The sequence below is a fragment of the Fulmarus glacialis genome, unplaced genomic scaffold (assembly GCF_000690835.1).
Source record: "Fulmarus glacialis isolate BGI_N327 unplaced genomic scaffold, ASM69083v1 scaffold9880, whole genome shotgun sequence".
Classification (NCBI taxonomy): domain Eukaryota; kingdom Metazoa; phylum Chordata; class Aves; order Procellariiformes; family Procellariidae; genus Fulmarus; species Fulmarus glacialis.
In genome coordinates, this window is record NW_009188325.1 from 3,789 (window position 1) to 17,051 (window position 13,263).

Consider the following 13,263-nt stretch of genomic DNA (forward strand, 5'->3'; position numbering starts at 1 on the left):
TCGCTGGAAGAAGGGTTCTCCCGTGTTTCTGACAGCCCATCTAGGAACAGTTGTGTTCCTCCAGCTGGGAACTGCTCTGGGTTGAGAAGGCCTTCTGGAGTGCTTGTAGCACTGACTGCAGTTCCCTAGAGAGACCAGCTTCTAAGATTTTAAAGGTAGTGTCTTGAAATCTTCTGGTTTCTCTTTGTAGTTTGTTTTTAATAGGAATTTTTTATGTTGTATTGGGAAGACATTTGCCAACAGATATCTTTTTTTTTTTTTTTTCCCCCCTTTTAATTGGTGTGAAAGGAAAATATGCTAGATCTATTATTACAACAACAAAAAAACCCCTATGTATTTTTACATTAGAAATCAGCTTTTTTAACTGTCTCGTTTTCTCCAGGAGTTCCACAGACAACCAAAGGTCTTGCAAGCTTGCTCATACTAGGTAGACCAGGTGATTTCCCTGAAAGACTGGCAACCTTGTCATAACTTAGCAGCCTGGGCATCTCCCTTTCTGTTTTGGTAGCATCTGATCAACTAGGAGGAGAAACGGTAGTTTTTATTTACTGTTCTCGAAAGTGGTTTGGGGTTTTTTTGCATACTCTGGTTAATGTGTGCAAGATGATATGTGGCTTAGGAGACCTCCGAATGATTCTGCAAATACTGCAATAAAGCCAGAAGTTGAGACTGTCTTTGGTTTTGATTTTTGTATGGTTTGTTGGCTTTTTTTTTTAATCAACCAAGCAGCACGTGTTCCTCCTTTAAGACCTTCCATTCCTTATTTAGAAGAACAGCTTTGTGTGCCATAAAGGAGACCTAGACTACATAAGCCTTTTTGTTTTCTTCTTTCAATTCTCATCTAGGTTGTTAAGTTCTCTTAAACATCTACTTTGCCTAAGATCGTGGACCCGTTCAATAAGTGGTAGACCGAAATGGGATTTTTATTTCTGTAGGACTAGGAAGAATACATAGGATGTTGTACTGAGCAATGACAGTCATAGTAGCTAGTGTTCAAGCAGTGCTGTTTATATGCATATGGTCCAAATTTTGAAATGTACCATTCTTCAAGCTTAGCACTTAGGTGAAAGAGACAGTAAAGCGTTACTGAACTATAGATCTAGCATACCCTTTAAAACACTTGTAGATTTTTTTTTTTTTTTTCCCCTCCCCCCGTGTATGATAACGGAAAATATATCGGGAAGAGAAAAAATAATCCTAAAATCCATGAGTATGTTTAATATATTTCAGTTTAATGCATGGTGATTTCCCCCCTCCCCCCTCTCTCTCTCTCTCATTGCAGGAGACTCCAAGATGAATACTACAGCAATGAGCCCACTCACTGTTACCCCACTAAGTTTTATTCCAGACTTAAAAAATGCCACCCTTGTGCCTTTCAATGAGACCGCATGTGAAAACTGGAAAGAGATTCATCATCTTGTTTTCCACGTAGCAAATACTTGCTTTGCAGTTGGACTGGTTATTCCAACTACTCTGAACTTTCATATGATTTTTCTGCGAGGCCTGCTCACCATAGGTAGGAGAATTATTCTGGAGAGATTTGCGACCTTCCTGTGACAGAAGTAGCGGTTCGTGACCATTACGGAGCTGGTCTCTTCAGCTTATGGTGAAATTACAGCCCGTATTCATGGTCGTTGTACTCTGCTGAAGGTGTTTTTGGTGTAAGCGGGGGTCTGTTCTGACCCTGACATATCTTTTCTAGATAGGTTATATGTGCCTAGGCTCTAAAAACTTCCCAGAAACATAACTTACAATTTCAAACCTATGAAGATGTCAGCTTGAAGACAAGTGGACCCCATTTACTTCAGATGTGACTGGCTGCTTAAAATTGATTAAATTCCAAATCATAGTTAAGTCTATGGATCCTTAAGACCTTAATTTTAGGTTTCAAGTAAGTACTGGGACTGTGTGTTGGCTGGTGCACTGGCTTAGTACGTCTGCAGTAGGTAAGGTTTTCCTTGAGAAGCTTGATGTCAGCCCACATGTTCTTTAAATGTGGGTTCAAACATGTGGCACTTGGGGGTCACCAGCATTATTTTCATTGCCGATTTAGAAACGCGGGCTTTCGATATGGAGTGCAGTCTGTGTTCTCCTGAAGTCAGTCATATTTCCTCCACCACTGTAGGCATCTTGCAACACTAAAATTTGACTTCAGAGGAAAAGCTAAATTTGGCATACTTGGGACTGAGCAAGTGTGGTTTCATTTGTAACACTCTTGCAGTCCCTCAGCTATTTCAAAGCCCCTGTACTTTGTGTGGGACAAGATCTTTGTGATCAAAGGATGAGTAGTAGTGAGTCATTGCAGTGTAAGAAAGATAAACCCGAGTGTATCGGAACACAGAGCATGCTTAAGTATTTTTAAGTGAGAATGCTTATTCATATAATAGTGCGGGTCAGCTGTACGATAGAACTTCTATGGTTAAATTTACAATAATCTTGCCTTTTCTTTTTTATAGCTATAATAGGATACTTATGAAAACAGACTGCACCAATTACCAAGGGTCTGAGCATTGCAAGACCTTTTGTCTGTGTAGTTCTCGTTTTAAAAGCAGTGGGAGCCCTGCACTTCCTGAGCCTGCCACTTTGGTCTGTAGGTCTTGTTGCAGTCTGAGCAGATACGGAATCTGAGTTTTGCAAGCTGAGGTGGCAGCTGGAAGCAAATTTATGCTGTGGGCAGCATAAGTAATGAAACATGGTTCCTAGGGATCGGTCCCCTTTGCTTTGATGACCCTGCCCCGTCTCTCTGCTGCTTCACAATATTGCTCCTCTTCAATACTTCCAGACCTCGTATCCTCCCATCCCTTGTAGTCTAATCAAGCTGATCAAGAGTCACCATATTTTGATTGTTCTGATCCGTATATAAGTGCTGCCTGGCCAGTCAACAACCCAGACAGAATAGATAGTACTGAGTTCATGAATTCAGCATCATCTTCAGGGAGAAAGGGGGAAGGGACACTAATTTGGCACCTTCCCCTTGTTGTCTTTGCATGAAACTGAAGGGAAAATATATCTGTGACCTCTACAGCCATCTCTATCGGACGGTAGGCTCACAGTTATCTGGGAGAGACTCACTGATGCATAATCTATCATTTGATAAGTATTGTCTTTGTAGGCTAAAAATAGAATCTCTAATCTACAGCATGCCTTATCTTTTAAAGCAATTGTAATTATTCAAAGTAAAGCAACTAAAAAAAGAGTAAGCATTTGAAATTTTCTCTTTGATGTCATACAAGAGAATTCATATGCCTGCGGTGACCTTGTCAAAATGCAGCAATGATACTTCCTTTAAATTTTCAAAAATATCTGCGTATGACTTCAGGACGTTTTTGTGCAACTACTGCTCACTAGCTAGGTATGAATGTTACTGATACGAACAACAAGCATTCATTTCTAGAGTCTTGTTTATCTAATTAATGCAATACTAGTTATAAAGCTTTGTGAGCTGCTTAATTTTTTTTTTTTTGTACTTAAGATACAGTTTTCCCCCATCCCATTTCTACTTCATTTTAGTAACAGACCATCGTGGGCTGCACCTTGCTGCTTTCCCCGGTCCTGATCTGAATTATTGTCGCTCCAGTGTGTCAGTCCCATGCAATGGGACTGCAGTCTGCTGTCAGCCTGCTCTCAGGGCCTGTTTGTAGCATTCTAGTGATTAGCTCATGCTAGCAGCGTGTGCATTGATCCACAGAGCCTAACTGTAGTAAAGCTTGTAGAATATATTGCTTTTCAATGTAATTACACCCAGTGGACGCATTCTTGATGGCTTTGTACGAATGTGTTTATTGTTCAGTAAAATTTAACTTCCTTTTTTTTTTTTTAATTTTTACAGGATGCGCATTGTTCATCATTTGGGCTACACTCTACCGTTGTGCCTTGGACATAATGATCTGGAATTCTGTGTTTTTGGTTGTCAACCTTTTACATTTCATATACCTAGTGTATAAGAGGAGACCGGTATGTATAAATTGCACATGCAGTCTAGTAAGATGCAAGAGAAAGGAAGTTTTGCCCATGTTTGCCAGACAAACCAATGAATTACACGGCAATTCTTCTGGACGAAGTCAGTTAGCTACTTCAGGAAGGATCCAGACCATAAGTATGATCTGATGCAGTACACAGTTATTTCCCTGAAATCCATATTCTTGAAAAATGATTTGACTTTAGAAGTTACTATTGGCTGGTTTTGGCTGTTGTGTTAGTTTTGGTGGTAAGGAAGGGGTTACATAGCTTCTTTGCAGAAAGACCAGAAATGGTAGTTTGGGGGTTGTGTGTGTTTCTTTTTTTTGTCACCTACCAGCATACATGCATACAGGCCTCCTGAAATAAAATCCTACCAAGATACTTAAAATTGAGCATTCCAGGACACTAACTTTTTTAAATTAGGAGTTTGGGAGGGATCAAACTTTCCTACCTCTCTTTTAAGTCTTGAACATCCCCTGTGGTGAGAAGGGAGACTGATAAATGACAAGTGTCCTGATAGACTGTTATTTCAACATAGAAACAAATGCTGATGTCCATTTATAAATGACCTTCACGCTCTTTGCTTTGCTGACAAGTGCTTTAGCCCATATGTTTTGTACTGCCATGTTCCTTTTAAATACAAATGAAAGGTGAGACGCTACTACTCTTTTTGAACATCTATGGGACTCAGAGATAAGCAGCAAAACTCAGTAGGGTGTGGGAAGAGCAGTATTAAGTAAGATGATCCTTTCTTTTATCACATTTAGTGCATTCATTGAGTTTTGAGGGTCATGTCTGTGAATTTTGCAACTCCTTTTGTTGCCTTCAGAAGGATGTATTGGGATAACTTTCTTCAACTGCACTGTAAGAATATATTTGAAATGTATACCAAAAATACAGGATTCTTTGCCCTGCTTTCAGCTAAATGTATATCCAATAGAAAATCAATTTATTTTATTAGTATTATTCATCCAGAAGTATATTCTGTTTCTGCAAAATGATTAGCAACCCAGCCTTCTGTTGGTATATGCACATCAAAACCAGGTAATCTTTAATATAATAGTTGCTATTATGTGCCAATCAAACATTAATGAAGTGCTAAGTGTTCAAAATGTTAATATTACATTCTGTAGTCTCCAAAATCTAAGGCAGATAGATTTATAATGTGAAGATTACAGGAATATATATGGCATTACATTATCAGCAGAATAACTCTGCCTTTGCCCAAAATCAGACACATTCTGGAAGTGTAAAACAGCTGGTACAAAATAAAAAAAAAAAACTAGCTGGAAATAGGCTCTTCAGCAAGTCAACACAGCCTGTGCAAGAAAGCAGCTCCTTTCCTGGCAAGGCAGCGTGAAGATTGACTTCTGTCTTGCCTAAAAGATAGCTTAAAACTAGCTAGACTGATCTACTACTAGACATTTATAGATGTGTAGTAAATATTTCTAGTCATTTAAATTACTCTCAGAGAGTAATCTTCCCAGTTAAAGAGTAAGTTCCTCTTTGGTTTGTATTGCTAATGCTATTATTTTAGACTATTCAATCCATTTATGTCATCATCAAGATACAGCAGCGTGGTGAAACTGCACCGTATTTCTGCTATCAGCCATGGCCGTGCTGCCGAGTGCACCACACAAAATAACAGTTGTGATAATGTCGAGCCAGTGAACCCAGACTCTGCATGTTTGTGATTGCAGTTAGATATCCTATGCAGGTACTCTGGTCTTTAATATGGGATGAGCTCATGTTGCATTCTTTGCCCTCAATGAAGCCACCAAGTGAGCATGTTCTGCTTCCCCTCAACCCACCCATCAACTTAGCCTTTTAATGTCATCTCGAGGCCTCTACTCCTTTGTCCGATGGGACAGGAATTGGCTAGCAAAAGCAATTACTACAAAAGACAGGAGTGCACAGCTGGTATAAACTCATTTCCCTAGAAAACCAAGGCTTGAAACTTGTCTGTATTTTTAAAAGTGAGTTCTGGCATCTGTTCTTAGAACGTGGGTAATGGTCCTCAGGTTCATACCCATCCAAGCCCTTCCCAAATTCTAAATAAAAGGTTTTTGGAGAGTGAAGGAGCATCTTGGGAGGAAGACACACTGCTTTGTGGTTTAGTAAAAAAAAAAAAAAAAAAAAAATCCCCTTACAATGTGTAAAGCAATACTGAATGAAGAGGGAAAAACATTTTCTTCTGTGATTACAATTGTATACTAAAAGCTATGCTAGTATAGATTGGGGAGTTTTTGTGCATTATAACATAGACTTCATCATATTGAAGTGCCAGCTATTTTCACTGAGTTTAGTAAATTTGTGAGCAGAATTATTTGTAAGCATGTGGATACTACAGTGATAAAGTGGACGAATTACTCTATAGGTGGGTTTAAAAGAAGGAATTATGTAAGGACATGAAACTTGACTGATAAACTGTCAGTCACTAAAGTTAGTAGAAAATTACCTCTAACTAAGAGGAAGGACTGGAGGACCTGCCTTTAACTTTGCTCTCCATTTCTCTACACCTTACCTGCTGGCTCTGTGTCCTAACTTGGGTACAACATCATCAGGGGACTTTCCTGGCCGAGGTCCTGGGCTTGTGCTCGAGTCCAGCAATGTTTAAATAGTCTTTGTGGTGGTGGGTTTTGGATTTTTTTTTTTTAATACTCTAATCTGTCTAGTTCTTTGTGTGACTTCCATCACTGTATCTGATTGTGGCCTAGGATTTCTGCTTTACTTCAAGGTAATGTGTATACCAGATTACAGTGAATGTAAAACTACTCATTTCACCTTTGTCCCTATATGAATTTCTGGACTGTAGCTTTTTCTCTCCGTCCATGGCAAAACACAGCATTGTTCTGTAGGGAAGGATGAGGAAAATTTCTCAAATTAAAAATAAAGCATTGGAAAGATCTAATGGAAATTCTGTCTTGGACAGTGAGAGTACTTACAGTTCTGTTAATGAATGACAGATAATAAGTAGTTGAAGTCAGTTGCATTTAAAATAAGTTTCCTGAATATATATGCTAACTCTACTCATTCCACCATGATCAAAATATGGTCTTCCACCAACAACAAAAGTGACCTGGTTGAACTGTAAGTTTCATCTTTCTTGTTTGGTCATGTAAAACCTCTCTGGCACATATATCATAGTCATTTAACCCTGACCTCTGTAGATGTGCACACTCCTCTTTCAAAATACGTTTTTGTGGTGGTAAAGCTTACAGCGCTTAGTTCAGATCAATGCCCCCAGCTCCCTACTCCAGATCTTGAACGGAACAAGGGTGGTTGCAGGAACAGTCTTCCATGTGAAGGCTTCCTAGATGCTCCTTCTGGTGAGACTGGAGTTACTACCGGAAGAGCTGCCTGAAACCAAATGTCAGTTCTGTTGACTCTAAAAATGAATGACTATATCTCGACAGTCTCTATAATTTTGGATAGAGAACAAAGTAAAATCATAAAACCACAACCACAGATGCCTTTACTGAATCTTTCTCTCTTTTTTCATTTAACCTTCTGCAATATTGAACTGCTTTCTGAAGACAGAAATACGTGGGAAATAGAAACAGTGAAATGGAGGAGTAATATCAAATCCTTTTAGCTGGGAAATGTTCTACATAGGCATTGACTGTTTTCTTAGGTAGCCTCAGTCACGTTCTGATACTTGTCCTGAATTACTACGTGGTTCAGGACATGGGTGCTCCCAGAAATAAAAGGCCTCTGAGAGGAAGCATGCGATATGAATCTAACAATTAAGAGTACAAATAATTATTTGTGATCTCTACTTCTGCAACAGTAGCTTTGCCTTTTGAAATAGGAATTGGAATCATTTTGTCTCACTCCATCCATCTCCAAGTTAAACATCTAGTTTAAGCTGGTTGTCCAGTGTGATTCAACCCACCCACCCGATACCTGTTTAAGATGTGATAGTGACATCCCCCTCCACTGGCTAGAGAACAAGCCTACACAACCATTATAAACTACTAACCTAGCTTTATATAGTCATAGTTAGGTGAGATGCACTTCACTGCTGCCCTCTAGCAGTATGAGGAAAAAAATTCCAATTGCTTCATGCTAATCTAAACTGTAACACAGTGGAGAACTGGAGTCTGGCTTTCAGACTTGTTATTGCTACCACTGCAGCTCTGGTCTGGGAACTGTGGGTACTCTGCTTCTCTGAAGACTGGGCTCTGTACCTAGTAAATTATGTGAATTTAAACAACAGTTGAAATTGGATGGAATCAGGGTAATATCCCAAACAATATATGAACCTGTTACAGACTGTGATCAGCAAGCTTACTTGAATTGCTACCTGGTAGTCACACGTGTCTTTTTAGCTATCTTACACATTCTGTTTATTATGAACTTCAAGGCTGTTTTTAAGTGCTTTTCCTATAGAAAGCTAGAGAATCCAAAAAAAAAAAATTATCAGGAACTAATTCTGAATGAGATTTTCTGTCTGCAGATATTGGATTACCCATCTCAAAATCAGTTTTATGTAGTCATCCTCACAAATGATGTTTTTAAGGAAAGAAAGGAGTGGAAGAATAATTACAAGTTAGTCACATTACAGAATTAATAATTTATATGTTCAGTTGTTAAATATTTATTTTATTAAATGGCGCATGCAAAATAGCATCGAGTTTCTCTTCTGACCAGAAGATTATTTCTGTGGTTTTGACTCCTTGGAGCTTTACAGATTTTTTTAGTCTGAGTGGAAGCTGAAAGAGTCTGATCGGTGTCTCTACAGAGCTCTGACTCGGAGCTCTGGCAGCATCTCAGAATATTTCAACCGCTGCTGAACAAAACATTAAACCTACCCGTATGGCTCATTTGGAATACGACCCACAAGCATGACTGGAGAAGCAGTCAGCTGCGCTTGGGAAGGGTGAATAGTCTGTTACGAGGGAAACCATCTAAAATACATCTGCAGTGTCCAACCTGATCAATCTTTAAGAAAGTGGTAATGCCTGCTTTCCCTTTTAAGTATTGTACTTTAGAGGAAGCTCATGAAACCTGAATTATGTGCTAGTTAAGGGATTGCATTAGCACTCCGGGGCCAAGTCCTGTCCTCATGTCTGTATGCGTTGATTTGAATTCAGGAGTCTTGGGAGCTACTTGTATGTTCATCTGAGAAAGGAATTTATCTTTCTTTGATTTGCAGTGGTCACGTATAGAAAGAGGTGCAAATTAAATTGGTACGGCTGTTAAAAATGAGGGAGAACCTGTTGGTAAAACAAATTGTCATCTAACTTCACAGGTATATGGAACATATTTTGGAATCAAACAGTTCAGGGCAATCCCTGATGCAACTTCTCTTGCTAGTTTAATTTCTTGTTTTGTTTAAATTTAACCTTTGTTTTGGCCATGTAGATGTCCTCTGAGGTGTTAAAGACTGTGGCATAAGGAACGTACAGGAAATTCAAAACCTCTGTTTCATATAAATGTAGTCACTGGTGGAAGTGTAATTAGTAATTGATTCAGTGTGAAACCAGTGTAACTTGAGGTCAGGTGACATAGTGAATATATGTAAGTCCATGAGCCCTGATGGCATGCACTCATGGATGCCGAGGGACCTGGCTGATGTCACTGTGAGGCCAGTGACATCTTGATAATCTTTGAACAATTGTGGTGACTGGGAGAAGTGCCTGAGGACTAGAGGAAAGCAGATGCCACTGCTTTCTTCAAAAAGGGCAAGAAGTAGGACCCAGGGAACTGCGGGCTAGTCAGCCTCACCGTGATCCCTGAGAAGGTGATGGAATAGCTAATCCTGGAACCCATTTCCAGGCACGTGAAGGACAAGAAGGTGATCGGAAGCAGTTAGCATGGATTCACCAAGGGGAAGTCACGTTTAACCAACCTGATAACATTCTACAATGAAATCATTGGCTGGGTAGGTCAGAGGAGAGCGGTAGATATTTTCTACATTAACTTTAGTAAGGCTTTTGATACTGTCTTCCATGATCTCCTCATAGAGAAACTATTGAAGTATGGGCTGGATGAGGAGACAGTGAGATGGATTGAAAACTGGCTGAATGGCTGGGCTGAGGGTGGTAGTCAGGGATATGAAGTCTTTTTGGAGATGTGCACTGTGCACACTAAACTAGTGTACGATGTGTACACTAGTGGTGTAACCTAGGGGTCAATACTGGGCCCAGTCCTGTTTGATATCTTCATTAATGATCTGGATGATGGGGCAGAGTGTATGACACAAAACTGGGAGGAGTGGCTGATAGGCCAGAAGGTTGGGCAACCAACCAGAGTGACATCCATAGGCTGGAGAAATGGGCCAACAAGAACCTCATGAAATTCAACAAGAAGTGCAAAGTCCTGCACCTGGGGAGGAACAACTCCATGCACCAATATATGCTGAGGGCTGACCAGCTGGAAAAAATCTTTGCAGAAAAAGACCTGGGGGTCCTGGTGGGCACCAAGTTGAACATGAGCCAGCAATAGGCCCTTGCAGCAAAGAGGGGCAACGGTATCCATGGCTGCATTTAGGATAGAGCATTGCCAGCAGGTCAAGGTGGGGGTGATCCTTCCCCTCTACTCAGCACTGGTGAGACACATCTGGTGTGCTGGATCCAGTTCTGGGCTCCCTAGTACAACAGAGACATGGACATACTGGAGAGAGCCCAACAAAGGGCCATGAAGATGATTAAGGGACTGGAGCATCTCTCATATGAGGAAAGGCAGAGAGAGCTGGGAGTGTGTAGCCTAGAGAAGAGAAGGGGATCTTATCAATGTATATAAATACTGGAAGGGAGAGTGCAAAGAAGACAGAGCCAGGCTCTTTCCACTGGTGCCCAGTAACAGGACCAGTGGCAATGGGCACGAAGCGAAGTACAGGGGGCTCTGTCTGAACATCAGGAAACACTTCCTTTACTGTGAGGGTGATTGAGCACTGGCACAGTTGCCCAGAGAGGTTGTGGAGTCTCTGTCCTTGGAGATACTAAAAAAAAAACGTCTGGACACGGTTCTGGGCAATGTTGCTCTAGGTTACCCTGCTTGATCAGGGAAGTTGGGCAAGATGACCTCCGGAGGTCGCTTCTAACCTCAACCACTCTGTGATTCTGTGACTTTATTGTTGATCTTGTCTGAACAGTTACATTCTAGCCCTCCTCTTCTCGGTTCTGATAGCATTTCTGGGGCAGAGATTAATTTATAAGAGGGAGACATGTAACAAAATGTTGACAGAGTAATGAAATAGGAAGATCCATTTAAATCTTTTGAGGAGTCAGTAATTCACATTTCATTGAAGCTTATGTATGGACAGATCAAAAAATCAAACAAACTGAATGCTTTAATACAGTTGTGGGTGGTAAATGTATACAGATACTGTACACAAAGTTGACAGAAGTTCGTCTGTGTATAAGGAAAAGAAAGTTCTCAGGAGTGCTCTCATGAGAATTTTTTACATTAAGCTCTCAGAAGCAGGTATTGGTGCATGTTTCACATGGAGGCTGCATAAAAATCCTCGTGGTTTATAAACTTGTTTTCACTTTTCATGGTTTGAGGCTGTCTGGGTAAAAAGTGAAGTCTGCAGGTTTGGGATATCCTTTTGTGGAGCTTTTGTGGAAATATAAATACTGAGAAGTCATGAAGTGATAACAGGAAGATCACGTAAGCAGCCTTATCTCTCCTGTTCAGCAATTTAATAACAAACAGTATACTGTTTCTGTGGGATTAACCCACCATCTCTGCCCACTTCCAGAGTGATTCCCATGGCGTGGCCCAGCTGCGGGATGGATGGCATCAGTGATCGAGGCTGTGTATGAAATACTCCAAACATGGTTCCATAAATCTAGCATGTTTCTGCCTCAGCTCAATTTGTTTTATATTTAACTAAATTTGAAATGTAACAAGGAAACTTTCTCAGTTTCCCCAAAACTTTTTGTCATGCTTGATTTACTATTTTACACGCACATGTAATTCTACTGAAAACAGCCCGGGGAGTATTTGTGATGTGGACTACATACATCTCTTAGGGGTTAGAGATTAATATTTTCACCCTAAAATGCTCTCCTGGGCCGGGAATAGTGGCAGTTTGAAACCCTCATGGGCCTCAGACAGCCTGGGGCCTCCCATGGTCATTCTGGATTCCCCACCTCCTCCAGCCACAAGGTGACCAGAAGTTTCTCGATTCCCACTGTTGGCTACCATCAGCTGAAAAGTGACTCCTGGGCTCCTGTGCTGCCGCCTTCTCTCCTCCCCTGTTTTTTATATTGAAATACAAAAAAATCTAGAAAACTGTGTAAACTTGGAATATTCTCATTTGTTGAAGTAGTGACTCCTTTTCTTCTTTTTCTGCCTTTTTTCTTGGTTGCTTTTCCTTATTTTCTGTTCTTTGTATATTTTATCTTTTTGTTATCTGATGCTTACTGTTCTAATTTGTTTTCCTCCCAGCAAATATGCAGGTGTTGTTCAGGCTGCCTCTGCTTTCGGGGAGGCTGGGACGCTGTCTCATTCCCTGCTACCTTCACTCAGGAAGGACTTTCAGGCTTGGGATTTCAGCCAACTTCCTTTCCCTCGTTGCTGCTGCCTGAGTTTGGGTGGGCTCCTAGATGTGGGATGTGCAGATGTGCAGCTGGCAATGTTGTTGGTTTTGTTTTTTTTTTTTCTCCCTCATCACACGTTGTTTCAATATGATGGGTTTGGTTTTCAAGACTCATAGTACTGCTTCTCTACTGCAAGTAAGCCAAGAAGCTCAGGGATGAAAGGGGCTCCCAGGAGAGCCTGAGAGATGGCCAGAACGAGCTGTGCATATGGTGTGAAAAATGCAGGCAACCTCATTTTTTTCCTAAGTAAGTCTGGCCCAAGTCCTATTTGGTGTTAGATCAACAGAAGTCTCAGAAGACTCCTTGTGTCCGATTTAATGTGCCACTTGGATGGAATAGCATCCTAAAGCACCAGTGTGGCAGCCTGGCTCATTTTAGATAAGGTTTTGGTCACCCTCTCATAGGCAGTGTTTGTGGATAGATGTCACACACTTACCACTTCTTTCCTTGCCTAAACGTAACAAAGACAAAGATGTTCCTCAAATGTAGCAACTAAAGCATGCGTGCAGTCTTACCCTTTTTTAACCAATGCCTCTGTGTTTATTGATATCTTTTGGTTTTGTATTCTAGATCAAGATAGAGAAGGAGCTTAGCAGCCTCTACAAGAGAATGTTTGAACCTCTCCATGTGCCTCCAGAGCTCTTCCAAAGACTAACTGGGCAATTCTGCAATATTCAGAGTTTAAAGACAGGTCAAGCCTATGCTGCAGAAGATAAAACATCAGTTGATGATAGGCTAAGCATCCTGCTGA

At 40.7% G+C, this 13,263-nt stretch overlaps 1 protein-coding gene across 1 annotated transcript in view; it reads left to right on the forward strand.

Moving 5' to 3' along the window:
• Positions 1-1,293: 1,293 nt before the first annotated feature.
• The window catches only part of BVES (blood vessel epicardial substance), a 26,801-nt gene continuing 14,831 nt past the window's right edge, over positions 1,294-13,263 (forward strand). Inside the window, exons 1-3 of the mRNA XM_009578219.1 lie at positions 1,294-1,516; positions 3,830-3,954; positions 13,083-13,263. The exon at positions 13,083-13,263 is cut by the window's right edge and continues 1 nt beyond it. Coding sequence (XP_009576514.1) covers positions 1,294-1,516; positions 3,830-3,954; positions 13,083-13,263 — 529 coding nt within the window. The remainder of the gene's footprint in view (positions 1,517-3,829; positions 3,955-13,082) is intronic.